Here is a 27,981-nt window from a genome sequence, read left to right as displayed (position 1 = left end):
CAACACTCTTCAGTCAGCTTGTGGTGAATGCTGCCAGGCCTGGGACTCTCCCTTCAGGGCAGTGGGCTCCCCTTTGGCCCAGGGTAGGTCCAGAAATGCTGTCCAAGAGCCAAGGCCTGAAATTGGAAACCCGAAGAGCCCACTTGGTTCTCTACCCCACTGTGGCCAAGCTAGTATCTACGCTGCAAGACAAAGTCCCCTCTATCATTCCCTTTCCTCTTTCCGTAGCTACCACAGCTGGGAATGTACTGGGTCACACCTGAAGCCAGCATGTCTCTGAGTGCACGTCTCTGAGTGATACACTGGATGCCACTGCTGACTATTCAGGGCCCAGGGCCTCTTTAGTCAGCAGGTGATGAATCCTGCCAGGACTGGGTCCTTCCCTGCAAGGCAGTGGATTCCCTTCTGGCCCAGGGAGTGTCTAGAAATGTTGTCTGAGATCTAGGGCCTGGAATGGGGGCCTCAAGACTCTGCCTTATGCCTCATCTTACTGTGGCTGAGCTGGTATCCAAATTGCAAAACGAAGTCCTCTTCACTTTTCCCCCTTTTCTCCTGAAGTGGAGGGAAGGATTCCCTCCTGGAGTCGCTGCCTGGGGCTGAGGGAGGTGTGGTACAAGCACTTCCTTGGCCATCCCAACTGATGTCTCGCTAGGTGTACCCTCCAAGTCCACTGGCTGCAAGCACAGCACAGGACCAGGACTTGTCCAGGAATTGCAGTCCTTGTGGCCTGGACTTCCTTTCAAGTTTACTTAGAAACCCAGAGCACTTTAGTCTGCAGTGGTGAGGCTTGCTGGAACTCAGGTTCTGACCACTAGGATGAGCGATTCTCCTCTGTCTAGGGCTAGTCTAAATGCTCCTTCCATGGGTTCCAGCTGGGTTCTGCCTGGTATTGCTTTCTGCTGTGACAGGGCAGCACTGAGTTTCAATTCAAAGTCCCACAATTCCTGCACTCTCCCTCCCCCAAGTGCACAGGTTCTTTCTCCATGCAACATGGCTGCTGCCAGAAGATGGGGAAGGGGTGGTATAGGTGATTCAAGACTGTCTTTCCTACCCTCTTCAGTGCTTCTTTCTGTGATATGAAATTAAAACCAGGTACCGTGGGCTGGGCGCAGTGGCTCACACCTGTAATCCCAGCACTTTGGGAGGCCGAGGCGGGCGGATCACAAGTCAGGAGATCGAGACCATCCTGGCTAACATGGTGAAACCCTGTCTCTACTAAAAATACAAAAAAATTAGCCGGGCATGGTGGTGGGTGCCTATAGTCCCAGCTACTTAGGAGGCTGAGGCAGGAGAATGGCGTGAACCTGGTAGGTGGAGTTTGCAGTGAGCCAAGATTGCGCCACTGCACTCCAGCCTGGGTGACAGTGCAAGATTCAGTCTCAAAAAAAAGAATAAAATAAAATAAAACAATAAATAAGACCAGGTACTGTGACCTCTCACCTGATTTTTGGTTCTTATAAAGGTGCTTTTTTTGTGTATGGATAGTTGTTCAATTTGGTGTTCTTGCAGGGAGGGTGATCAGTGAAGGCTTCTATTCAGTCATCTTGCTCTGTCTCCTGTTTTTACCAATACTGCTTATCTCATATTAATTTGTCCATTCGGACTGGATATGGTGGCTCATGCCTATGATCCCAGCACTTTGGGAGACCAAGGTGGGTGGTGGGGATCACCAAAGGTCAGCAGTTCAAGACCAGCCTGGCCAACATGGTGAAACCCTGTATCTACTAAAAATACGAAAATTAGCTGGGCGTGGTGGCAGGCACCTATAATCCCAGCTACTCAGGAGGCTGAGGCAGGAGAATCACTTGAACCCAGGAGGCGGAGGCTGCAGGGAGCCGAGATTGTGCCACTGCACTCCAACCTGGGCAACAGAGCGAGACCCTGCGTCAAAAAGAAAAAAAAAAATGTCCATTTGTCTGTTCCCTGAAACCAGGCTAGGAGCATGTGGTGAGCAGGGACAGAGCCTGACTGTCCATTGCACAATGGCTGAACATAGGAGAAGCTGATTAAACACCAGCCTGAAGAGAGGTTGTTCACATTCCAAAGGTAGGCAAGAGCGCGAACCCTGTTCTATTACCTGCCCCTTCAAGCTGGAAGGTGTGCAGGGAGCACAGGTTATGGGTGAGGGTGTGGAGACAACATGCTGGCTGTGCTCCTGGGGCAGTAAGGACCCTGAGCTTGGCAAGGAGTTGACAGAATATAAGCAGGAGAGGAAAGTGAAAATCGATCATGGAGAATGAAAATCAGGAAGAAAAATGTGGACTTTATATGGTGGGAAACAACACAGAACCAAGAAGCCTCCTCTAAGCTACCAGCTGGATCTTAATTGCATGATAACCTCCAGGAGACGGAATGTTCCAGCCAGGAGGCAGGCATACCCACATTCTGGCGTTAGGAAACATCTACCCAATCATGAGGTAATCCTTCTGAGTTCCAGCTACTCATCACTTCCTGAAGTTGCCCAGGTGGGCCTAGGCCAAGGGACCCACGGGTGGAAGAATCAGAAAGCTCAGGTCCTCACAACTCTAAGGATACCTGGCCATGGTGGGGACTGGCAGCATCCTCACCTCACATGCATCCAAGGAAAACCCAGACTGTTTCCAGGTCATGGAAAATGTCCAAGTTAGCCCCGGAGCCTCACCAGCCCTTGCCAGCAGTTCTACCTAGCAACCAACTCAGCTCTCTGCTGGGCAATTTATTAGCAGAACTGTACTCGCAGGGTTTGTTTTCCTAGTCTATGGGGCCCAAAACACTGTAACAAAGTTCGATTTCCTTTTCCTCTATTCTGAGAAGGGGAATAACAATAACAGCTACTATTACAGAGCACCTATTCCACATTTGGCACTTAATGCTTCTCTCTAACCCTTACAGCTCTGCCAGGCAGGTATTATTATTTGCACTGAAGCTGAAAAGCTGAGGTTCACGTGTATCATGGTACATGGTAACCCAGCCTGGCTAATTCCAAGCCAGTGCTCTCCCCACCACAGCGAGTTGCCACAAAGGCAAGCCAAACATCACCAACCTGCTACAGTCATTGGTGCCTGCTGGGCTCCAGCCACTCCTCCTACCAGACCCATTCAAGAAGACAAAGGAGCCCATTTTGAAGCTGTTCTCCTGGAGCCAGCAAAGATCCAAGAAAACAACAAGTTAATTGTCCATAGCAGTACCAGGAAGGCACACAGGTGCAATCAAGGCAGACCATTTCCTGCTGTTACCACCCTGAGGTTCAAAGGCCTGCCCAGGCCTCACCATCCTCAGTGACCCCAGTTTTTACCCTGTGATGCCTCAGTAAAACTCTGGAAGACTTCTGTTGGAGTATTAAAAAATACCGTGACAGCCAGGAGCAGTGGCTCATGCCTGTAGTCCCAACACTTCGGGAGGCTGAAGTGGGCAGATTGCTTGAGCCTAGGAGTTCCAGACCAGCCTAGGCAAAATGGCGAAAACCCATTTATACAAAAAATGCAAAAATTAGCCAGCCATGGTGGCATGTTCCTGTAGTCCCAGCTACTTGGGAGGCTGAGGTGGGAGGATCACCTGAGCCTGGGAGGTCAAGTCTGCAGTGAGCTGAGATCGCACCACTGCACTCCAGCCTGGCTGACAGAGTGAGGCCCTGTCCCCCCTAAAAAGAAACACCAAAAACAAACTGTGACAATCATGGCCAGATGTAGTGGCTCATGCCTGTAATCCCAACACTTTTGAGAGACTGAGGTGGGTGGACCACTTGAGCCCAGGAGCTCAAGACCAGCCTGGGCAACATGGCAAGACCCCGCCTCTACAAAAAATACAAAAATTAGCCAGGTATGGTGGCACACGCCTTTAGTCCCAGCTATTCAGGAGGCTAAGGCAGGTGGATAGATTGAGCCCAGGAAGTCGAGGCTGCAGTGAGCTGTGATCACGCCACTGTGCTCCAGTTGGGTGACAGAGCGAGACTGTCTCTATTAAAAAAAAAAAAAAAATGTGACAATGAGCATAAGGAAGGGGGACCATGCTAAGGGGACTCATAGAAGGTCACCCTATGAGGCAGAGTAGAATAAGAGCTGGGGTAGGAACTCATATGAGAACCGAGCCCCCGCCCTGGCATAGCCACTGTGAGACAATGGACACAGCAGATCCTCTCTGGGCCAGGGGCACAAGCCAGAACTTGGCTGTCATCCAGAACCCTGTCCTCTCTTTCATCTCTGCCTCTAATTAGGCACCAAATCAATCCTCAGATTGACCTCTGCAAAAGATCTTCACTCTGTCCCCTCCTCACATCTTACCTAGATTATTGTTTTAGCTTCCTAGCTGAGCCCCAGCCTCCAGGCTGTCTCCAGCCTATCCATCCTCCCAGCCAGAGGAATCATTCTGAAACATGTACATGCTCACCTCACTTCTCTGCTCACCTGAACCCTTATCTCTCAGGGTAAAGTGCAAGCTCCTTGGCTTAGCTCCCAGACCCTTGTGTCTGCCTCCTGCACTCTTCCTGACTTCTTCCCCAGCCACTCAGCACACACTTCCTGTGCCTGTACTTCCCTGAATGCATTGCGCTGTTTTGTGACCATGTATTCTGCTGGCCTTTTTTCCTTAGAAGGCCCTTCCCTTCTTCTAATTCCTGCCAATCCTTCAGAACTCAACTAAATAGCACTTCTTCCAGGGAGCCCTCTCTGATACCCTGGTTGGACTTAGAGGTCCCCTCCTTTAGCCTCGCCACCCACCCTGGGCTTCCTTCTAGCATAGTACTTAGAGTTGCTGGTTTTTCTATCTCCTACACTAAGGTTCCTGGAAAACATGAAGTAATCTCAGACAGGGCCTCAGTGAATTTTGTATCTGCAGCAATACCCAGGCACCCAGCACCATGCTTGAAAGACCACAGGGATTTCTGGATAGAAAAATGAAGGGATCTCCCCAGCAAACAGGTCATAGAATTGATCAAAGTTAGAGGACCTTTACACGTTAAGTATCTGTATAGGCTCATTAGTCTATGCAACTGAGCTCGGTTACTAAGGGAACCGATCCTTCTACTTTGACCACATTCTTGCTTTATGAAGTCCTATGTGGTCACAGTGAACTTTCTCAATCCTGAATACCAGTCACCACAAATGATCAGTGGCCCCTACAAGCAGTTTTATGGCCACAGTTTGGAGCACAGTCGGGGTGGTGAGGGGGGGAGGGCAGCCAGTGGTCCCTGGGCTCCAGGAGTTACAAGCTCTGGTCAAGGGATGATGGAGGCTGCACTGTGAATGGGTCTAGCGAGCCAGCCAACTTCAGCAATCCTCCAAACATTTCTAGTTCTTTGGTACTGAAAAGTTCAGTCTTGTGAAAGGTGTTTCGTTTCAAGTTTCCTGTCATCGGTCTACTTATCTAGAAAGTGTTCCCTACTGCTCCCTGAAATAAATAAGGTGCCTGAAGTCTGATTTAAGCAGCTTCTTGCAGTCAGCTCCTGTGTGCAGAAACCCTGCTATGAAAAATGAAGCTGAGAAGGTGGACATTTCCATGGCATCATCTCTTTCCCATGAGCTCAGTGGTTTTCATTGTAAGATGAGAAAGGAGGGCTGGTGGGCACCGGGCCCATCCTGGGAAAGACACCAGGAGGGACTAAACCTCTTCTTCCTAAACTTGATTCTCTTCCCTTTCTCCCCTTACTGACCTTGAGATCAAAGTGAGCAATTTTCTTTGTGTGAAGGTAGTTCACCCCATCCAGGATCTGCTTAATGAAGCTGGTGGCCTCCTCCTCACTCAGTGACTCCTTCTGGGCCAGGAAATCGAAGAGCTCTCCGCCAGACACTCTGTAAAACACCAGCGGGGGAGGGGAGGCCCAGGCCCAGTCAGCTCTGCATGTCATGAGGCTGGGCTGATGGGTGCAAGCCCTGATCCTCACCCCCCAGGGAACTTGTATGGCAGAATCCCCCTTGCTTATGTCTGGGGCTTTGTCCAGTGCCAGGGACTGACTTTGCTCCTATTTGCTTTGTTCTTTCTTTTGGATCACAAGGGCAGGAATCACCCTGGAGGTGTTGTCAGAAGGGCCTCTGCTTCCACTCTAGGCCCTGGTCCCAGTCACCCTGGAGGTTGCCCTCTCCCCTCCATATGTCTGAGACGGCAGGGGACAAAAACAAGCAGATTATTTAGCCTGAATGTTTGCGTTCCTCCAAATTCATATTTTGAAATTCCAACCCCTAAGGTGATGGTATTAGGAGATAGGGCCTTTGGGAAGTCATTAAGTCATGAGGTTAGAGCCCTCACAAATGAGATTAGTGCCCTTATAAAAGAGACCTCAGAGGGCTCACTTTCCCCTTGCACTATGTGAAGTTACAGTCAAAAGACAGCCATCTATGAGGAAGTGAACCTTCATCTTGATCTTAGACTTCCCAGACTCCAGGACTGTGAGAAGTAAGTTTATGTTGTTTGTCAGCCACCCAGTTTATGGTTATTTTGTTATACAGCAGCCTGAATGAACTGAGAGAGGAAATTGGTACCAAGTGTGGAGTGCTACTGTTAACAGATACCTAAAAATGTGGAAGCTGCTTTGGAATCAGCTAACAAGTGGAGGCTGGAAGAGGTTTGGGGTGCCAACTAGAAAAAGCCTACATTGCCATGAACGAGTGGACTGTAAGGGTGGTTCTGGTGAGGGTGAGGGATCACAAAGAGAGGAGATTCTCAGTCTTCTTGGTGGCCATCAACAAAATATTTGTAGAAATACAGATGGAAAGGCCATTCTGATAATGTCTCAGATGGATATGAGGAACATGTTACTGGTCTGGTCAATGGAGGAAAGGGCATCCTTGTTATAAAGTAGCAGAGAACGTGGCTGAATTGTGTGTGTGCTCTAATGTTTTATAGGAGGCAGAACTTGTAAGCAATAAAAATTGAATATTTGGCTGAGGAAATTTCTAAGCAAACTGTTGAAAGAGTGTCCTGGTTCCTCTTGACTACTTAAAGTAAAATGTGAAAAGAAATGGTTTAAAGACAAAATTGTTACTCAAAGGGAAGAAAGCTCAAAGGTATGAAAAATTCTCAGCCTCCTCATATTGGAAAACATAAGAAAACCTGTTTGGGAAAGAACATAGGTGTGACCAAGCAACCATTTGATAAAAAGATTAATATGACTCTGCAGGGAAGCCAGGTGCTATTCATCAAGACAATAAGGGGATTAGTCAGCCATCTAAACAGAAGCCAGGACCGATTGTCCAAGACAATGGAAGAATAACCCTGAAGTCATTTCAGAGATCATGGGGGTGAAAAGAGGGGTGTCCCTCCCATCACAGATTCATAGTGCCAGAGCCTAGAGGGCAGAATATCAAAGGAGGGGCCTCCACTGCCCAGTGGTGCCTCACATTGTGGGCTTTGGTCTCCAAACTCTGTTGCCACACTCCTCAGACATACCAGGTGTGGCTCCTGGAGGGCAACAGTGTGGCATGCGCTGTGCCAAGCAAAGCTGGTGGGTGTGTGGCTGCCTTCATCTGGATTTCAAAAGATGCCTTAGAGAGCTGGTGGGCCCCTGGGCAGAGAACTGCCTTTGGTGTGGGGGCCAATGTTTGGAGAGCAAAGCCTTATGGGCAGGGTTGCTCAAAGCTGCAGGGGCAAGACCTCCATTCCGCTCCCATGGGCCTGGAGGGCAGAGCATTGAGCCAAAGATTATTCTCAATGTTTTGTACTGGCTCAGAACCTGTCACTCCTTTATTCTTTCCTATTCTTCCTTTTAGAATGGGAATGTGTATCCTCTGCCTGTCCCACCATCATATTTTGTAACAAGACATGTTTGATGTCATTGGTTCACAGCTGGAGAGCAACTTGCCTCAGAATGAATCATACCTTGAGTCTCACCCACATCTGATTTATATATTTAGATGAGACTTTGGACTTTAAACTTTGGAGTTGATGTTGGAATTAATTAAGACTTTTGGAACTATTGGAACGGAGGGATATATTTTACATTTGAGAAGGACATTAATCGGGGTAGGGGGCAGAGACAGAATGCCAGAGTCTGAATGGACTAAGACAGATGACAAAGAGGAACAAATGCTGTGCCAGAAACTAAAGACCAAGGTTCCATTCCAGCCTTGCCACTGACCTTGGACAACTCATTTCCCTTCTCCAGGCAGGCCCTGGTTTCATTACCTACAAAAGAAGCAGACTGGGCAAGACAGCCCCCAAAGCCCCTTTCTTTAATTTTATAAAAGATGGCCCCTTTATGGGGCTCAAGAGAATCTAAGCATGGCCCCTAACTTAAGCATAAGACTCCATTAATTATATTCATCTCTAAAGACTCTAGAATACTATTTTTGATGTTTGATACTACTTATTCGCACTCTACATTCTTGCTTCCTATAGTTGATGTGACAGAGCAAAAAAAATCTCCCCTGAGATTTAGGATTGCCAGATAAAATAGGTTTTTACTTGCTAAATCTGGCAACCCTACTTGGGCTTGTTTATCCTGTCAACAAAAAGAGTCAAACTCTGTAAAATATTTAAAGATGTTTATTCTGAGCCAAATATGAGCGCCCAAGACCTGTGACAGTCCCAGAAGGTCCTCAGAATATGTGCCCAAGGTAGTTGGGTAACAGCTTGATTTTATACATTTTAGGGGGACAGAAGTTACAGGCAGAATCAATCAATAAATGTAAGGTGTACATTGGTTCCATCTGGAAAAGTGGAACAACTTGAAGGTGAGGATAGTGGGAGGGCTTCTAGGTCACAGGTGGATTTTCTGATTGGCAACTGGTTATTATCAAAAGACCTGGAATCAATAGAAAAGAGTGTCTGAGTTAAGACAAGGGTTATGGACCAAGGTTTTTATTATGTAGATGAAGTCTCACAGGTGGCTGCCCTTGGAGGCAATAGATGGCAAATGTTTACTATTAACATTCCTAAAAGGTGCTAGACTCTCAGCTAATCTCTTCAGGATCAGAAAAAGACATGGAAAGGCACAGAGATTCTCCACAGAATATAGATTTTTCCCACAAGAGTCAGCTTTGCAGGGCCATTTCAAAATATGTCAAAAGATTTATTAGGGTAAAATACTTCTATTTCTTTCAGGGCCTGCTATTTGTCATGGGATGTTATAGTAGAGTCAGGTTGGAATCTGTTATCTTATTGCTGCAAAGAGTCTGTTTTGTTAGTCTTAAGTTCACTGTTTTCATATTAATGCTGGTCACTTGCACCCAAATTTCAATGGGTGGAGAATATAGTGAGGCATGTCCAACCCCTCTTCCCATCACGGCCTGAAAGTTTTTCAGGTTTACTTTGGAATCCTCTTGGCTGAGAAAGGGGTCTATTCAGTTGGTTGGGGGTCTTAGAATTTAATTTTTGGTTTACAATCCTCTGACAGAAACCGGGGTATCCAGCCAGCATGTGTTCCGCTGGGGCTGAAATAAAGCCAAGGGCCGAAAGGGGAAGATCTCAGGAAGGGTTCTAGACCAAGGGGTCCAGGACCTTGGGATCACTTGGAGAACTTGTTTTAAAATGCAGATTTCCAGATCCCACCACAGACTTTAACAAATTAGATTCTCCAGCAGTGAGGCCTTAAAACCTGTATTTTTACTATAACAACAACATAATAGTAATTAATATTCATTGAACACGTACTCTATGTTACACGCCTTATGCATATTATCTCATTTAATCATCACAATATCCTATGATCTAAGGACTATCATTTTTCTATTTCACACTTACAGAAATAAAGGCTCAGTGAGGTTAAGCAATTTGCCCACAGTCCCATAGCTAGTAAATAGAGTCAGGATTCAAACCCAAGCAGAACAGCTCTCAACCACTACAGCATACTGAGTATCACAGATGATTCTTTTCTTCTCTTTTCTTTTCTTTTCTTTTCTTTTCTTTGAGACAGAGTCTCATTCTGTTGCCCAGGCTGGAGTGCAGTGATGCGATCTCAGCTCACCGCAACCTCTGCCTCCCAGGTTCAACTGATTCTCATGCCTCAGCCTCCCAAGTAGCTGGGGTTACAGGTGCATGCCACCACGCCCAGTTAATTTTTGTATTTTTAGTAGAAATGGGGTTTCACCATATTGGCCAAGCTGGAACTCCTGACCTCAAGCAATCCGTCCACCTCAGCCTCCCAAAGTGTTGGGATTACAGATGTGAGCCATTGCGCCTGGCTCCAGATGATTCTTATATGGCTAAAATCGCTCTGACCCAACTTTGGGGATCATTCCCTGCCCCCTAGTCCGTCCTAAATAAAGAGCATCAAAATCTTCTTTTCTCCTTTCTTTAAACATTTCCAGAAGCACACCTGGACCCACTCAATAATCTCATCATCATTAAAAGTAGAATAACCGGACATAAAATAGTGCAATAGGAAGTACACAGCAACACCTATGATAGGCTGTCACTCAAAAAATGGAACCTAAATCTGCTTAAGCCTCTTGTTCAGCACTATCAACAGAACTTTCTGCAATGATGAAAATGTTCTAGATATGTGCTGTCCAATAGAGTAGCCACTAGTCACATGTGGTTACTGAGCACTTGAAATGTGGCTCATGTAATAGAGGAACTGAATTTTAACTTTTATTTAATTTTAAGTAATTCTAATTTAAAAACCGAAGTGGTATAAAATATTTTCCATTAAATACAACTTTATTGTTTCAGTAGAATTGCATTTCACTTTAACCGTTGCATTGCTTTGCATAAGAATTGAAATGTGGGCTGGGCACAGTGGCTCACACCTGTAATCTTGGCACTTTGGGAGGCTGAGGCAGGCAGATCACTTGAGCCCAGAAGTTCAAGACCAGCCTGGGCAACATAGTGAGACACTCTCTACAAAAAATACAAAACTTAGTCAGGCATGGTGATGTGCACCTGTAGTTCCAACTACTTAGGAGGTTGAGGTGAGAGGATCACCTGAGGTCGAGGCTGCAGTGAGCCATGCTTGTGCCATAGCACTCCACCCTGGGCAACAGAGTGAGATCCAGTTTCAAAAAAAAAAAAAAAGAGGTTGAGATGAGATGTGCTGTAAGTATAAAATTCACACTGGATTTTGAAGACTTAGTTTGAAAAATAGAATGTAAAATATCTCATTAATAATTTTAAATAAAAATATTATTAAAATCAGTTCACCTATTTCTTTTTGTTTAGTCAGTGTGGCAACCAGGAAATTTAAAATTACGTATGTGGTTCACATTACATTCCTATTGGACAGCGTCAATAGGCAGGGTATCTCGTCTAGATCCAACTACTAGTTACAGGAAATACAAGGAACAGAGGAATGAGTTAAAGAACACCATGAGGAAGGAACAAGTCTAATCTAGACTGTGAGACAGGACAAGTGGCCTAGTTTTCCAACATATCAATGGCATCAAAAAAGAGGCAAAAAAAGGGAAGGGGGAAGATGAAAGGGTGAAGAGAGACTGAGATAAGATGGCACATTTGAGCATATGTACCGTGTGCCATAGCTGCAGCGCCCTTCTGCTCAGGGTGAGCAGGGTGTGGCCTAAGGTGGCTGCCTTGGTGTTGGGGACCAGGCTGGTGTACTATTTTCTCGGTGTCTCATGGGTGAGGCTGTCCTGTGCCCCACTCTGACCCTTGCCCCCACCTTGGGCAGGTGCTGGAAGCTGGAGCACCCTCCCAGCTACTGGAGTAACCCTGGGTCTGCTCTGCAGGCTGGGGTCAAAGGGCCAAGATGATGGCTCCAATCCTTCAGCAGCAAAGACACAACCTTCACCTTGGGGTGGGACATGTGAGAGTTCTAGGGCTCAGCTTTTCTTCTTGTAAAACAGGAGTGAAAAAAAATGCTTTCATTACCAGCTTTGGAGGTGAGGGTGGGAGTGAGAGGAATCTCTATGAGATCCTTGATAAAGTCCTTGACATAAACACCGTACATGGTGTCATCATCAGGGGTGGCAGTGGTGGAAGGGGGCTTGATTTAGAGTTTATTCGAAGTTTGCCACCAGTGCAATGTGCTTTCCCAAACATTCCCTCACTTGAACTTGATATCCACCCAGAGGGCAACCTCATTCTCAGATGAGAAAACTGAGGTCTCAGGAGAGCAAGTGACTTGCCCAAGATCACATAGCTAGTAAGTGGCAGGACCAGGATTTAGACTCAGATTTTCTCAGACCCAGTTCACCACGTGTCCCTCTCACCACAATCCTTCACTTTACAAAGCCTGAGGTGCTGATGCAAAACGGAAAGGCTCGAAGCAGCCCCAAGCACTGGGCAGTCCTCTGATATCCCTGTTCTGCTGCATCCGTGCTCTCATCACAGTGGGCTTCACTATCTATCTTTCTCTCTCCCCAGCTAGATTATTTTTGCTTCCACAGCACCTAGTGCAAGAAAGCCATTCATTCAGAAGTTTAGTGAATAAAAGAACAAAGAAAGAAATAAAACATTAAAAATAACATGATGTAGAATATTCTGTATCATATAGACAGTGAAGCCTTCATATTTGTGAAAGACCTGTCCAGAGCCCTCTGCAAATTTTCACATCTGCAGTGCCCTCTCTGAAACACACAGAACCCAGCTCCACCCTTAGTCTGCCAGCCCCTGCCAGGTTGTGTGGGCTTGTGACCTCGGGCAAACATCTAAATAAATAATAACCCTGCAATTCCTACTTTTAATAAAATGCTGCATCAATGTAAAAGCTTCTTAGCTTAGCATTCCCAAAAGCCACTGACATGAAGGCTCGGGTTGAGTCAGGACTTTGGGGGGCGGTCATCAGTCATCTGTTTGAAAGTGGGATCTGGGCAGGAGACCTGGTGAGACATGGTCTCCTTGGGATGAAGAAGGGAACAGCCACTGGGCCCCCTAGAATCTCCCCCAGAAACTCAGAAAGGTGGGAGGCTGATGACCTGCCACTGTCTAGGCCCTGGATACCCAGGCTGGGACATTCACATTAATGCTCAGTCACCTCTTTTCAAAGCCTAATCAAGGAGCCTGGGTGTCATTTTTTAGCCTCTAAGACCTCTGCCCTGGAGCCACCCCCCATCTCCTTCCCAGTTTCTTTCCTCTTACATCCCACATCTCTTTAGCTTTAAGATGAAAAACAAAGCCTAACGACCTGGCCTCATCTCTTCTCCTAGTGTTCCCAGGATCATCCCCTTCCTGCAAATCTGACCTTTGCCTCCTTCCTCCCTGCAGGGTGGCATGCCTGCTGGAAATGCTTTTCAGACTCTTCTGGGAATGTATACACGAATGACCTGCACAGGCAGCGATGGGGGGAAAATGCTGCCAGAGCTGCTGGGCCCAGGAAGCTGGGCTCAATTCAGGAACCTGGGAAGCATCACTGCCACCCTGGAGCACTCTGCCAGGCAGTTCTCTGGTATGCAACCATCGTGGTATAGCTTTCCACAGGCTTGGAATCAAGGAAGCCCCAGAGCAGTCAGGGGCCTGTGATGGGAGACCAGCCCAACCTTCACAGGGAGACTTACATATTTCAGGGCTAGTTCCACATGTGACATGAGTTAAGCTACTGAGATTTTGAATATATTCGATTCCCCATACAGAAGTCAACTTACATGGACAATTAAATCCTTCCCAGGTCTGCCTTCAGTAGTCATGACCAGAGGCAGCTGCTTCTAGGGAAGTCACAGATGGGATAATAACAGCTGAAAGGGATTTAGATCAGGGCCAGGCATGTTCTCCTAGTGCTGGCCACTTGAGCAGAAAGCAGGAGGAAGCCCTGCACCAGACAACAGTTGCTGAGAGGGACAGTGGGATCAGGTTAGACTCATTCATAAAACCTGCAACTGGGCAGCTTTCAACTGAGTAGGTGGATACTAACACTCACTGGGCAAACCCACTAACCTATTAGGGCACAGTGAGGACCAGGAGGCCGAAGACTTCTGACCAGCCTAACAGGAGTCACTAAGTCTAAGCAACAAAAGCCCACGAGGCCGAGCGCAGTGGCTCATGCCTATAATCCCAGCACTTTGGGAGGCCAAGGCGAGTGGATCACCGGAGGTCAGGAGTTTGAGACCAGTCTGGCCAACAGAGTGAAACCCCACCTCTACTAAAAATACAAAAAAAATTAGCCAGGCGTGGGGGCACATGCCGGTAGTCCCAGCTACATGGGAGGCTAAGGCATCAGGATCACTGGAACCCGGGAGGTGGAGATTGCAGTGATCCGAGATCATGCCACTTCACTCCAGCCTGGGTGACAGAGCAAGACTCCGTCTCAAAAAACAAACAAACAAACAAACAAACAAAAACAAAAGCCCAGGAACTCCTCTCCTGGGAGGTCCTCCCTCTCAGACCCTGGCCATACATGGGTTAGGCACAGTCTTAGAACGCTTGGGTCTTCTCCAATCTCATACATTCTTAGCAATCCATAGACAGGCACCCTGAGAACAATGAGACAGCTTGGAAGTGAAGGGAGAGACAGAAACGGGACAGAACTTAACAAGCACAGAGGCCCAAGCAAGTCATGGGAGCACCAGCATGACAACTGATGTTACGGATGGTGCACCTGAGCTCACAAGAAGCCGGCACATAACTGGCTGACCATGAGCCCTGTTGGGAAAAACTCGGACATCTGAAGAGCATCTACCTGCCATACCCCCGCCACCGACTCCTAGGGTTCTACAAACAGGAAGAAGCAGCAATTTCCCCAGCAATTAAAGACATGCCAATTACAGTAAGAAAGTATCAATTTATAGCTATAAAGATCAATAAATAATGAAACACATTTCAAAACAAATGACCCAGGGCTGGCAGGGCCACAGGCACACAGCAACACTCCTACGTTTTGGTGGTAATGGTTAACCAGCACCATCTTTGAAAAGTAAGGATATTGAGTCCCCAAAATGTCAGCGTTTGGCCTAGTCATCCCATTCCTGGGGATTTTAGCTAAATCCTGGGGACTTTGCTGAAAGAATTAATTAAAAAGAAAAGGGGAAGATCATGAGATGAAAGTCGTTTTATCAGTAAAATTTGTAATGGTTAAAAGCTAGGAAATAAAAACCATGTGTCTAACAATAAGGATGCTATGGTTTGACTATTTGTGCCCTACAAACTCGCATTGAAATTTAATCCCCAATGTGACCATATTAGTCAGTGGGACCTTTAAGATGTGATTGGCTCGGAGCGCGGTGGCTCACATCTGTAATCCCAGCACTTTGGGAGGCCAAGGCAGGCGGATCATCTAAGGTCAGGAGTTCGAGACCAGCCTGGCCAACATGGCAAAATCCTGTCTCTACTAAAAATATAAAAATTAGCTGGGTGTAGTTGTGAGTGCCTGTAATCCCAGCTACTTGGGAGGCTGAGGCAGGAGAATAGCTTGAACCCAGGAGGTGGAGGTTGTAGTGAGCCAGGATTGCGTCTAGCCTGGACGACAGAGTAAGACTCCATCTCAAAAAAAAAAAAAAAAAAAAAAAAGAGGTGATTGGGTTATGAGGGCTCTGTCCTTATGAATGGATTAATCCATTCATGTATTAGTAGATTAACAGGTTAATGAATTAATGGGTTACCATGGGTGGGACTGGTAGCTATATAAGAAGAGAGACCTGAGATATCCCGCTCTGTCCCCTCACCATGTGATGCACTGGGCTGCCTTGGGGGACTCTGTAGAGAGTCCCCATTAGCAAGAAGGTCCTAATCAAATGTGGCCCCTCAACCTTGGATTCCTCAGCCTCCATAACTGTAAGAAATAAATACCTTTTCCTTATAAATTAACCAGTTTCAGATATTCTATTACAAGAAACAGAAAATGGACTAAGACAAGGGAAATACTGGTATGCAATTCAGTGAAACATACAGTCAGTTAAAAAAGAAAAGCCAATTTTTAGAATTATGTTAATTGGGGAAAAAAGTAGAGCAGGAAATTATACAAGTACAATGATTGTATACAAATAGATAAAGATTGAGAGGAACCACAGAAAAACATAAATAGCTGTGTTTGGGTTGTAGGATTATAAATGTAATTTCTTTTCCATTCCTGCTTAGTTTTTTTTTTTTCTCCCCATAATAAACTTTTTAAGAAGTGGCTCAGCCTTTCCGGCAAGGTACGCTTGTCACTCTCTGCTGGGAATCAGGATGCTGACTGCTGACCCTCAGCTTCTCTCTGGGTCAGGCAAGGCAGGCATCCAGTAGTCCAACCAGCTGGGAGGTCCGTGGGAGAAACATGGAGGACACTGGGAGCTAGCGAAGGGAAGAGCACAGGCAATTCTATACATTTAAACACTGAGATGGATAATTTAAGAATCAAATGCAAGAGTATGCAAATGCCCATCTGCTACTTAAATCTATATCCTGCCAATACCAGAGCATAGTTCTCAAATTAGAATGATCTCAAATGTCGGGTGGTCCACCCAGTCTGTAGGCAGGTTAAGGATGGCTGCCTGCTTTGCAGATGAGATCTAAAGCTCAGGGAATTGAGGTGACTTGCCCAAGGGCACAAAATCAAGGATTCCTGAGAGATTCTATCACTCCCGCTACCAGGCAGGTGCATACATGCTTATGAGCCTCAGAACATTCTTTTTTTTTTTTTTCCAAGATGGAGTCTTGCTCTGTCACCCAGGCTGGAGTGCAGTGATGCAATCTCGGCTTATTGCAACTTCCACCTCCCGGGTTCAAGCAATTCTCCTGCCTCAGCCTCCCGAGTAGCTGGGATTACAGACACCTGCCACCACACCAGGCTAATCTTTGTATTTTCAGTAGAGATGGGGTTTCACTATGTTAGCCAGGCTGGTCTCAAACTCCGACCTTGTGATCTGCCTGCCTTGGCCTCCCAAAGTGTTAGGATTACAGGCGTGAGCCACTGCACCAGGCCAGAACATTCTTTATATAAGGCCTTGCTGCTTGACTGGACACAGCCACTGTAACTTGTCCACAACCCAACTCAAACTCTATTGTTTATCAGAGCCCCACCTGCCCAGGAGGATACCAGGGTGGCCAGCCAACACCTAGAGTCTTGAGGTCATCTATCCAAATTCCATCATGAACTGTGAGGTCTTCCTCTGCTAAGCCAGCATAAGGCCAACTCGCCTCACACTCATAGCTGCCTGCACAGGCCATGTGGACTCAAGTCCTGGTCCTGCCACTTCCTGGCTATAGGCTCTTGTAAATGTCCTGGCCTCTCAGTGTTCTTCTCTGTAAAATGGGGATAATAACAGTGTCTGTGTGACGCGTTGTTAGGAGGATTAAATAAGGTACCGAAATACTTGGCTTGCACGATGAATACAAAATAACCTGTCTGCATTAGTAAGACATGTCCCTCATCACAGTCTTTAAAGATTGAACAAGACGACAGATACAAAGCGCCTAGCAAATTCTTGGCTTACAGTAGGACTCTCTAAATAATAGCTATTATTATAACAATAAAGGTGTCAATCACAGCACAAATGCAGTGGACTTTCCCCAGGAAAGGGCTGGAGAAGGGCTTCGCAGAGCCAGGAGATGTCTGTACTTCCCCTCCTCATAGTACACATCTCTCCCTGACAGCCTCCCCTGGCCCCACCCCACCCTCTGTCCCTCTCACCCTCCCACATGCTTCTCCAGCCAGGAAAAGACCCCAGTGCAGTCATTTCTTCCCTTTGATCTCCAGGATCCAGTGGAAGCCAGACTTAGGCCATTGCCCTCTGCCCCTGCTATTCAGCAAGCTTGCCCCTCCTTTGGCTCAGTTTCAGGAGGAGGAAGGGGGTAACTGAGACAGAGGGGATCTGCCCACCACTGACTTCACCTCCTCCGGGCTGAGCTTAGGCCTGGTTGCTGCTGCCCCCTGGGGCCTGTGGCTGGATCTTCCACCACCCTGCCTGCCCCTGCTGCCCCCCAACCCTGTGGGTCCTGGGGACCCCACTCACAGCTCAAGGATGAGCACCACGTCGGTGCGGTTCTCGTAGACGTCGTGCAGTGTGATGACATTGTGGTGCAGCACCTGCCGCAGGATGCTCACCTCCCGCTCGATCTCCTCCCGGCTCACACCGCGCCGGCTCGCCCGGTTCTGCCGCTTCTTGATGAACTTGGCTGCATACTCAAGCCCCGTGCTCTTCTCCCGGCACTTCTTCACGATGGCAAACTGGCCACTGTGGGGACACAGACCCACAAGATTAGGTCGTCACTGTGGTCATTGGGGAAGTGACCCCACTGCCAGCTACCAGGTCATACAAATTCAGAGTGATTCTGCCAGGACAGGACAAATCATGCCACCAGTCTGCATCCCCACCTGATGACAATCTGTGGCTGAGATGGGGCAGGGACTGGGCTTCCCTTCTGTCCATTCCTTCTATGATGAATGAATGTTAGTATTGTTAGTCCCAGTGTACAGAGGTGACCACTGGGGTCCAGAAAGGTTATTGATCAGGATGACATAGCCTTGTCATTGCAAAGTCTCAGCTGGAGCCCAAGTCTAGGATCCACCAGATGAAATCACAATGTCCATAAGCAGACTGGGCTGGTGGGGATCCAGAGTTGGGTAGAGTTTGGGGAGGAGGCAGCCTAACAAGGTTAATCATCGTAGTGGGGGAGCATCACAGTCAGAGGACCTGGTATAAACAGAGAGTTGTACAATTAGGAAACTGAGGCATAAGGATAGGTCATGTGACTCACCTGAGGTCATCGCAGAGTTAATGGCAAAGCCAAGCCTCAAAATCAGACACCCAACTGGCTGTCCACAAAGCCTCTGAGATAGTTAGAGCAGTCTAGACCATTATTAGTCCCCTTCAGGCACTAGCACCCAGGGCTGGGCTCAGAAACCCTTCACTCCAGGGACAGAGACAGCAACCATGAAATGGAGTCCATGGCAGAGTGGCAGGCAGCCCTGAGCCAGCTTCCCTGAGTGCTCCAGGGGCCCTCCCTACAGGGAAGGGCACCAACCACCTGCTTCTGCACCTCAGTTCAGTGACCAGCAGGAGCAGATCTAAGTCCCCAGAGACTTCCCAGTGGCCATCTTACCCAGGAGTCCTCCCATCCCCTTACTGCCATTTGCTGTCATTGCCCCATGTTTTCTTGACACCCAAAATACCCACTGCTTGAGTAACTCAGAAAGTTTTCTGGTTCAGCTTAATGGCTTAATAAGGGGCCAGCAGACTCAGACTTACAAGGTACACTCTTAGTGGCTCTGGGTTAAAAGCGATATACAAGGAAATGCCTGGGATATTTGCCCCAACTGCAGAAAATAGCAAAATAGCACTGCATCTGAACCACTCCATCATTAGCATCATCCTCAGTGAGACAGTCTTCAAAATACCAGGAGTGGCAATAACAACAACAAAGTCAAACTGAGCACGCAACAGATAGATAGGCCAACACTTAGATAGCATTCTATGGCAGCCACTTCAGAGATGTTCCCAAACACAAACTCATGCATCTCTCTATCCCCTCAACCTCCACTCACTCAACACTGTCTGGGCATCCACTCTGTGCCAGGATCTGTGCTGGGCACTATGGGGCAGGGACCAAAGGCACAAACAACAAGTACAGACGGAGCTCTAGGGAGAGAGAAGACCCTGGGGGCTGGACTGGGCAGAGAAGGCTTTGTGGAGCCAAATTTATTTTACATCGTCCACCGACTCTAAATTTTCAGCTATTTCAGTTCTAAATATTGGCTCTGAGCTGTCCACATACTAGGGACTGACGCAGGTGGAGAGCAGCCAGGCCTCCCAGAGCCAGAGTGAACACATTCAGTGTGATCTCTAATACATATGGTCTCTTGGAGCCACTCTGGGCCTCGAGGGCAGCGGGTGCCTTGGTAGGTGCCAGCAAACACTTGACCGAGCTTCCAGGCCCAGGTGGCTCTGAGTCTCAGTGTCAAGGCAGCCATACACCACTCCTCTCCGACACCTCAAGTGGCCACTGGCAGGGCCTGGCATTTCAGAGTCCATGTGACCTTGTCACAGAAGCCCTGAGTTCCTACTTGACCGGTGGGGAAAGCAAAGCTTAAGGGTGGTAAGGATTTACAGAGCACATAGGTAGTGGCGCAGGGCTTGGCTTGGCATCCAAATCCCCCAGCTTCCAGCCCCGCACTGCGTTGACAGCCTTAGGACTTGTGAAGGGGCAGAAGGGCTTTTGTAAACTACAGCTAAACATTTCAGGCCACCTTGACATTGTTTCCCCTTCATCTTAGGAGGGAAACAGAGGGATTTTTTTCTATATCACATGCCTGAAAAATTCCTCAAACTCTCAAAAAGCAAATGAGTGTTTGCTTTTCCTGCCTGAGTCTTCTCTTTGTGAGACAGCTGTGGCAATGAGTGGTGACCAGGGCAGGCCCACTGCACAGGCATCTTCCCCTCCCCAAATGGAGGTATTTTGAGAGTGGGTGACTAAGATGGCGCCAAATACCACACAACACCACTCATCTCACCTGTCTTCACTCAGGCACAGCCCTCTGCTCAACCTGTGGAGGGGAGCCTCAGAGGGAGCCAAGGCCGCTGGCTGGTGTCCCCTACTCCTTGGGCTGTTTCCAGAAGAGTAGAGAACACCCTCCACCAGACCCAGCCCCCAGGCTTCAAGGTCAGACAGGCCTGGCCTCAGAGACTTATGCTTTCACCTGCTTTGAACACAGATTTGCTCATCTGTCAAATGGGAATCAGGGTTCCCTGCTAGAGAATTGTGAAGACTGGAAATATTTGTAATGTTGGCCCGTGGTACTCAAAAGTGGTTCATGTGAAGGCTGAGCAAGAGACATCCGGAGACATAAATCACTGATTCAAATGGTCTGGAATGTGAAACCAGGGAATTGGTTTAATTTTATTTATTTTTAGAGATGGGGTCTAGCTCTGCTGCCCAGGCTGGAGGGCAGTGGTGTAATCACAACTCACTGCAGCCTCAAACTCCTGGGCTCAAGCAATCCTCCCAACCTCAGCCTCCCGAGTAGCTGGGACCACAGGTGCGTGCCACACCACCCAGCTTCAGTTTAATTTTAAAAGTACCACCCTACCCCCTGCCCCCGATGATTCCCATGCACAGCCAGAAGTGAAAATAGCTCTATTCCAAGCAATTAGCCAACTCTTTTAATCCTAGAGCAGTGGTTCTCAACCCAGGCCACACATTGATATTGCCTGGGGAATTTTAAAACTCCGCGTGTTTAAGTCTCACCCTGAGAGATTCTGATCTCCTGGGTCTGGGCCTGAAGATGGGGCTATTTAAAAGCCCCCTGGGTAACTGACGTGCAGCCAGGGCTGAGAACCACTGACTTACAACAGCTTTCTGATTATCTCCATTTCACAAATGAAGAAACTATACCACTGTTACTCATACTAGTTCCTCCTTTTCAGTATTATACTTCCCCATAGTTCTCTGATCTGATCATTTCAGGAAAGGTGTAAAGAAAGAGAATCAGAGGGGAGGGGTTGTCTCTCCCATCAGCATGATTTTTGCTTGAGGGGTTCACCAGTCTAACTGCTGTGTTATGAATCTGCAAATCAAGACAGAAGATTACTTTAGCTTTTGGAGGATAACAGGAGTGAAAATTTGCAGTCAGGCACTCCCTGGCCACTGTACTCAGCAGATGCACAAAAGCAGAACCTGAGGTGGCTCTAGTATGCCCATCAGAGGGCCCAGCCAACCCAAGGGCAGGTGAAGACAGTGAGAGCAACAGGCCTTTTTCTGCACACAGAAGGCTCTGCAGCCAGAAGTTGAAGCCCCACAGTGTAGAAGTCACCAGCTAGGCTACAGGGATGATGGGTGTGAAGCGAGGGCCTGTCTACTTTAGGACAGAGCCACCCAGAATGTCATCCAGGGAGGGAGCAGAAGGGAGCAATTCAACCTCTAATGAAGGTCATTGCTAACACTAAATCAAAAATGATGGGAATACTGGAATCTGGTATACATATGCAAAGCACACATTCTAGTATCTCTGCCCCCCGTAGCAACAATCAATACCTGTGCATGGTCTACTGAAGCATGGGGCTGGTAGGAGGCCCGATTCCTGGTCCTAATCTGCTATCAAAGTTTCATGGGCTTGACAGGGAGCTGCCTGTTCAGTTCATGTTTCTCCATCTGCCACCTCAGGTCTCATCTTAGAAAGCTTCCTGTCAGAAAGCTCCAAAGAGCCTGGGACAACTCTAAACAGGAACGAAGCCCTTTCCCTTCACTCTCCAAATTCCTAACTCTGGGCTGGTGTCAGGAGACTGGGAGTCTAGTCAGAGCCCTACCACTAACGAGCCAGGACCCTGGGCAGCCTATTCAACTCCCCAGGCCTCAGTTTCCTTCTTTGTCACATGGGGACGATAACAGCTGCCCTGCCCACTTCCCAGGGTTGTTTGGGAAATCATGAGGTAATGTCTGAGATAGGACTTTACCATCCAGCCTTGCAGAAGAGCATGAGGCGTGGGTGGGTGGGAACTCTGTGCCTGAGACTGACTTGCAAAAGTCACGTAGGATGGTTTCATGAGGGACAGTAAATCCTCAAGATACAGAAAACACTCCACTTCTGCCAGCACACTCTCCTGCAATTCCGTCAGGAACACACCCCTCTTCCCAGGCAGAGGACTCAGCTCCTCACTCACTCAGCACCTGGGAGGACAAGTGGGCTGTGTCAAGATCAGTGTCACCGGCAGATGGGCCTCATTTCCAAACTTGTCAGGCCCCCAGGTGGCACTTCATAAGGGCTCTCTGTCTGCCCAGGACTCACACGAAAAAGGGTACACCTAGAACAGCTTCTCAGTGCTCAGAAATGTCCCCAACCTCAGCTCTTAAGGTTCATGGAGGAGCCTGGCTTAATCCCTACTCCCCAAAGTCTTCACTGTCGAGGGTGAATAAACAGGGCATGACCCAAATGTTACACCATGGGATAGATTTTGTATAGCAATGTGAACATCACAACATTTACATCCAGCTTTTCCTCTTTTTTTTTTGAGATGGAGTCTCGCTCTGTTGCCCAGGATGGAGTATAGTGGCACAATCTCGGCTCACTGCAAGCTCCACCTCCTGGGTTTAAGTGATTCTCCTGCCTCAGCCTCCTGAGTAGCTTGGATTACAGGCACCCGCCACCATGGCTGGCTAATTTTTTTGTATTTTTAGTAGAGACGGGATTTCACCATGTTGGCCAGGCTGGTCTTGAACTCCTGACCTCAAGTGATCTGCCCGCCTCAGCCTCCCAAAGTGCTGGGATTACAGGCATGAGCCACCGCGCCCGGCCAGCTTTTCTTTTAATGAGCTAACTTCATATTCATTCTCTTTTTCAATATTTGCAAGTATCATTTTTAGTTCCATTTCACAGATAAGAAAACTGGAGAGGTATGGTGGCTCAACCTGTCATCCCAGTGCTTTGGGAGGCTGAGGCGGGGGGATCACTTGAGGCCAGGAGTATGAGACCAGCCTGGCCAATATGGTGAAACCCTGTCTCTACCAAAAATACAAAAATTAGCCAGGTATGCTGGTACAAGCCTGTAATCCCAGCTACTTGGGAGGCTGAGGCATGAGAATCACTTGAACCCAGGAGGCAGAGGTGCCAGTGAGCCGAGATCATGCCACTGCACTGCAGCCTGGGTGACAGGGTGAGACTTAGTCTCCAAAAAAAAAAAAAAAAAACGCCAGGCAAGGTGGCACAACCTGCAGTCCTAGCTACTCAGGATGCTGAGGTGGGAGGATGGTTTTCAGCCCAGGAGTTTGAGGCTACAGTGAGCTATGATCATACCACTGCACTTCAGCCTGGGCGACAAGCAAGACTCTGTCTCTAAAAAAAAGCCAATAAAAAAAAGAGAGAAAAAACTGGGCTTAGAGAAGTAAAGTGACTGACAGTTGGGCCAAGGAACAGGGCTAGGACACAGATCCACGTCACTGACTCCGGCTACAGTGAGGCTCTCGAGGTAACTGACCAGTAGTATGTACCAAGTAGTGAGGAGAGGGGCCCATCCCAGAAGAGAACAGTATTCGACATTGTTTTGAATTGCTGGCATGTGGTGATAGTAAAAAGCAGACTGATTTTTACTCGATTTTATTATCAGTTTGTTTGATTTATTTATACATACATACATACATACATACATACACACATACATACATAGTCTCGCTCTGTTGCCCAGGCTGGAGTGCAGTGGTGCAATCTCAGCCCACTGCAAACTCCACCTCCTGAGTTCAAGCAATTCTCCTGCCTCAGCCTCCCAAGTAGCTGGGATTACAGGTGCACACCACTATGCCTGGCTAATTTTTGTATTTTTAGTAGAGATGAGGTTTCACCATGTTGGCCAGGCTGGTCTTGAACTCCTGGTCCCCACTGATCTGCCCGCCTCGGCCTCCCAAAGTGCTGAGATTACAGGCATGAGCTACTGCGCCGGGCCTATTATTGGTTTTAAATTCTCAAAAGGCAATGCACCCCTCACGGCCTGCATCAAGGTAGACCACTCCCACTGCCACCCACCCTCACCCTCTGTGGTAAGCCACAGCCAACCAAACTTGTTCTGTCAACTACCAGGGCCAAGCTGCTAAAGGCTCTGAAAGGTCTATGGGCTGGGTGTGGTTGTTGTAATCCCAGCACTTTGGGAGGTGGGAGGATCACCTGAGGTCAGGAGTTTGAGACCAGCCTGGGCCAACAGGACAAAACCCCAACTCTCCTAAAAATACAAAAATTAGCTGGGCGTGGTGGTGCACACCTGTAGTCCCAGCTACTCGAAGGGTGAAGCACAATAATCGTTTGAACCTGGGAGGTGGAGGTTGCAGTGAGCTGAGATCACACCACTGTACTCTAGCCTGGCTGACAGAGCAAGACTCCATCTCAAAAAAAAAGAAAAAGAAAAAGAAAAAGAAAGGTCTATAGATTGAGTGGGTCTACCTCATTCCCTCTCTTAGTCAACTCTAAAGTGTCCACAAATTGAGTGATGTGCCCCTAAGTCGCCAGTCTATCAAGGTGGAAATGAGGCAGAGCTGCCTAGAATGCAGGGCCCCAGCCGAGGGACAAGATGCCACCAGAGGTGAGAGGTACCAAATGGGAAGTGTTCCAAAGCAGAGGGTCACGGAGACTGGCTTCCTCCTCCTGCTTCCCCACTGCAGACACCGCAGTTCCTCTTTCCACTCTGGAGAACAATGAGCCGTGGTTCCTCTGGAATTACCCTGCGAGGTTTCAGGGCCATAGGGCAGGGATAATGCTTAGGAACTTCCAGCCAAGGACCTTCAGCCAATGTATCTCAAAGGCAGGAGCAGCTCAAAGCTGTAGTCCACAAGAACCAGGTCAGCCTGATCCCGGAGGATCCACACCCACATCCCACAGCCACAGCCTGCCTGGGGGTGGTGTCACTGAGCGCCCCCCCTACTCCTCTGCCTGGCCAGGCTCCACTGTGGAGCCTCTGTGGTGACCCTGTCTTTATTTCCCACCCTTTCCCAACACATCCATCTCCCAGCCAGGCCACTCCAAATCCCATGAACAAGAGGCAGAAAACACTTGGGGACACATTCCCCAAGATCAGAGCACGCAAGGGACCAGATATTCAGGAAACCAAAACAGAGTGAAGAAACATAATGTTATCTGAGGTCAAAGCAGGAAACAGGTCAGGGTTTTAGGCCAGAGAGACAAGGGTAAGGAGGAAAAGTTTACCAAAGCCAGGTGGGCAGTGTGCTGGGAACTAGACGGGCATGACAGGAGTGAGAAACACGCAGGGAGCAGCAGCAAAGTCAGCAGCAGGTGGAGAGTCTGGAACAACAGAAACGCCAGCCAAGAACCTGCAAACCGAAGAGGGCACAGGGCTGCCCAATACGACTCTTCTCTCAGCTAATGACCCAGGCCTCCCGTTTCACGAGCCTGTTTCCCCTCCCTGACCTCGTTGCTACTGTCTTTTTAGTCCCTTGACGGTGGCTTTGAAATTTGAGGTGTGGAACCCTCTCTCAAATCTTTCACCGAAGTCCAATATGTAAAACAGATGAAAAGCTGTGCTTCTTTTGGAGAGGCATCCAGAGCCCACCCACTGACCGCCCCCACCCATGAGGCCTAAAGGGGCTTCATGGAACCCCAAAAGCTTCAGGGAACACAGTTTGAGAAGTACTGCTCTATAGCATGGAAGCATAGCATGCTCTAGATGATCCCAAAGAAGTTTCAAATCATAAATGAAAATGAAAAATAGAACATGCAGATGCTTCTCAGTATTATTATCTAGTCTTTCAGGAAGTCACTCCAACCAAGCTGAACTCAGGGTCAGCGGTGAGGAGCACATGTAGGCTAAGTACCAGGAGCCAGAGTCTCCAGGGAACTGACTCCTGACCTATAAATGGCCCCTGTCCACAAAGTCACAGGTCACAGGTGGCTGCTCTGTATGGACCTGCAGCAGCTGCTTTTAGAGGCTGACTTGTTTCATTCCCAGGTCCTACAGACTAACTTCCTTCCTCTAGACATTTTTTTTTTTTTTCGGGGGACAGGGAGTCAGAAAAACTAAAGCACGAAAAGGAAGGAATCACTTAGCAGGGCCAAGCCGGGCTAAAGTATGACAACTATTTTTTAACTTAAGTACATTTTGATGCTGTTGTCAAATGAGCTCAAGCATGCAAGTCTAGGACCTGAAATAGGTTAGGCTTAATTAAAGTTTGACTTGGCTATGTAAAGAAAGATTTTCACTGAAAATATAGTTCAGTATCCTCTGATATTTCCCTTAGAGTCTAGATTCTAGACACTAAACATGATGTAGGTTACTGAGGAAATGCTGGGCTTGGAAGGTACCACCCACCACCCACCCACCTGCCCATGTACTCACCCAACCATCCACCCATGCATCTTCCTGTCCACTCACCTATCCATCTGTCTCTTATTTACTGATCATTGTCCTAAGTGCTGTAAACAAGACACACCTCAACTTGAAAGGCTTATATAGTCTATTGCAGAGATTAGACAAACGCAGATGAAACGGAAATACAGCCTGGGCGTGAAAGAAATATCTGCAACAGCTGGAGAGGCAGGGAGTGATACACAAACGCTTCATTTTGTGGAGGCCCCAACTAACCTCTCACCTTGACTCCCTCCCTATCAGGTTGTGGCCGCCTTCTCAAGGAAATACATCAGGAAGCTGAACCTGCCCTTTCCTTTCCTCCTTGTGGGAGCACAGGGAAGGAGAGAACAAGCAGTCAAGGGGCCAGTCGTGCTCAGTTGGGTCAGGCACCCTTCCCACCATCTGAGTTCCTGACAGTCAGATGTACGTTTGATTAACAAAAGAACTTCAACAGAGCAGGTCAGTTCGCTCCCTCCTAGAAATGCCAGCCAGGCCCATAGCCTGGGCAAAGCCTAGGAGACAGAACCAAAGGATAATACCTTAAAAACAAGCTTGTGCTGCCACACAGGAAAAAAGACTGCAGAAAGAAGATGGAAAATCCAGGATGGTTTGAGGCTGTCCTATTACTGTGGGGGTACAGGATTACCCCTCATAAAATGGTAAAGTGAACCATTCATGTTCTAGGATACCTCCCTCCCCACTTGCCCACCCCTCTCCTGCATCCAGCCCGTCTCCTGTGAACTTTCCACCTCTTCCTGGCCCACAACCCCCTGTGATCCTTCCCATAATTCATGTAAGGTGACAAAGGATCCCTAAGGGTTATCCTGACCTCCCTCCAAAGTAACACCTTCACAGTTTAACACTATTTGTGACCAAGAAGGGGCTTTAATAGTGGCAAGTTTAGGCACACATGGGGCAAGTGGTAGGATGACTTGGAGATAGAAAGTTCTTTTTACTTTCCCAAGATTCACATTAAATAGGTGGCTCTGCAGAGGGCCATGTGTGTCTGTGTATGTGAATGTGGATGGTGTACAAATCATAACCAGTTATTTCTTGCCCATTTTTTTTCTGTCCACCAGGATCTTAAGGCCTGAGAGATTCTTGATGCAAGAATCTTGTTTTTCACTGATATAGTCAGCTCTTAGCCATCTAGGATGAATGGTCTCTGTTTCTCAAAATGTTTGTGAATTTTTAATCCCATGTTTATTTCTTCACCATGACTTGAAAATGCCCAAGATTGCTTGCCTCTCCCAGACATCAGGGCTGTGAATGGGGAAGACTACATATCCTGGGCAAAGTACAGGGTTAGGAGTCCTGGCTCTACCACCAACTTCCAAGCTTCCTTTTCCCTTGGGGCCTCAGTTTTCTCATCCAAAAATGAAGGATTGGACCAAGATATCTCTTTCAGGTCCTCATCCCAATCCCTGTT

At 47.9% G+C, this 27,981-nt stretch overlaps 1 protein-coding gene across 6 annotated transcripts in view; it reads right to left on the bottom strand.

The window, feature by feature from the left end:
* DAPK2 (death associated protein kinase 2) overlaps window positions 1-27,981 on the bottom strand; it is a 140,588-nt gene that overhangs the window by 58,997 nt on the left and 53,610 nt on the right. For all 6 annotated transcript variants that reach the window (XM_063638939.1, XM_063638941.1, XM_063638938.1 and 3 more), the window contains exons 3-4: window positions 17,727-17,948; window positions 5,627-5,765 (exon numbers count right to left, since the gene is read on the bottom strand). In XM_063638939.1, coding sequence (XP_063495009.1) covers window positions 5,627-5,765; window positions 17,727-17,948 — 361 coding nt within the window. The remainder of the gene's footprint in view (window positions 1-5,626; window positions 5,766-17,726; window positions 17,949-27,981) is intronic.

The sequence above is a fragment of the Symphalangus syndactylus genome, chromosome 5 (assembly GCF_028878055.3).
Source record: "Symphalangus syndactylus isolate Jambi chromosome 5, NHGRI_mSymSyn1-v2.1_pri, whole genome shotgun sequence".
In the NCBI taxonomy this organism is placed as follows: Eukaryota; Metazoa; Chordata; class Mammalia; order Primates; family Hylobatidae; genus Symphalangus; species Symphalangus syndactylus.
This window is presented reverse-complemented; position numbering and strand designations above follow the sequence as displayed.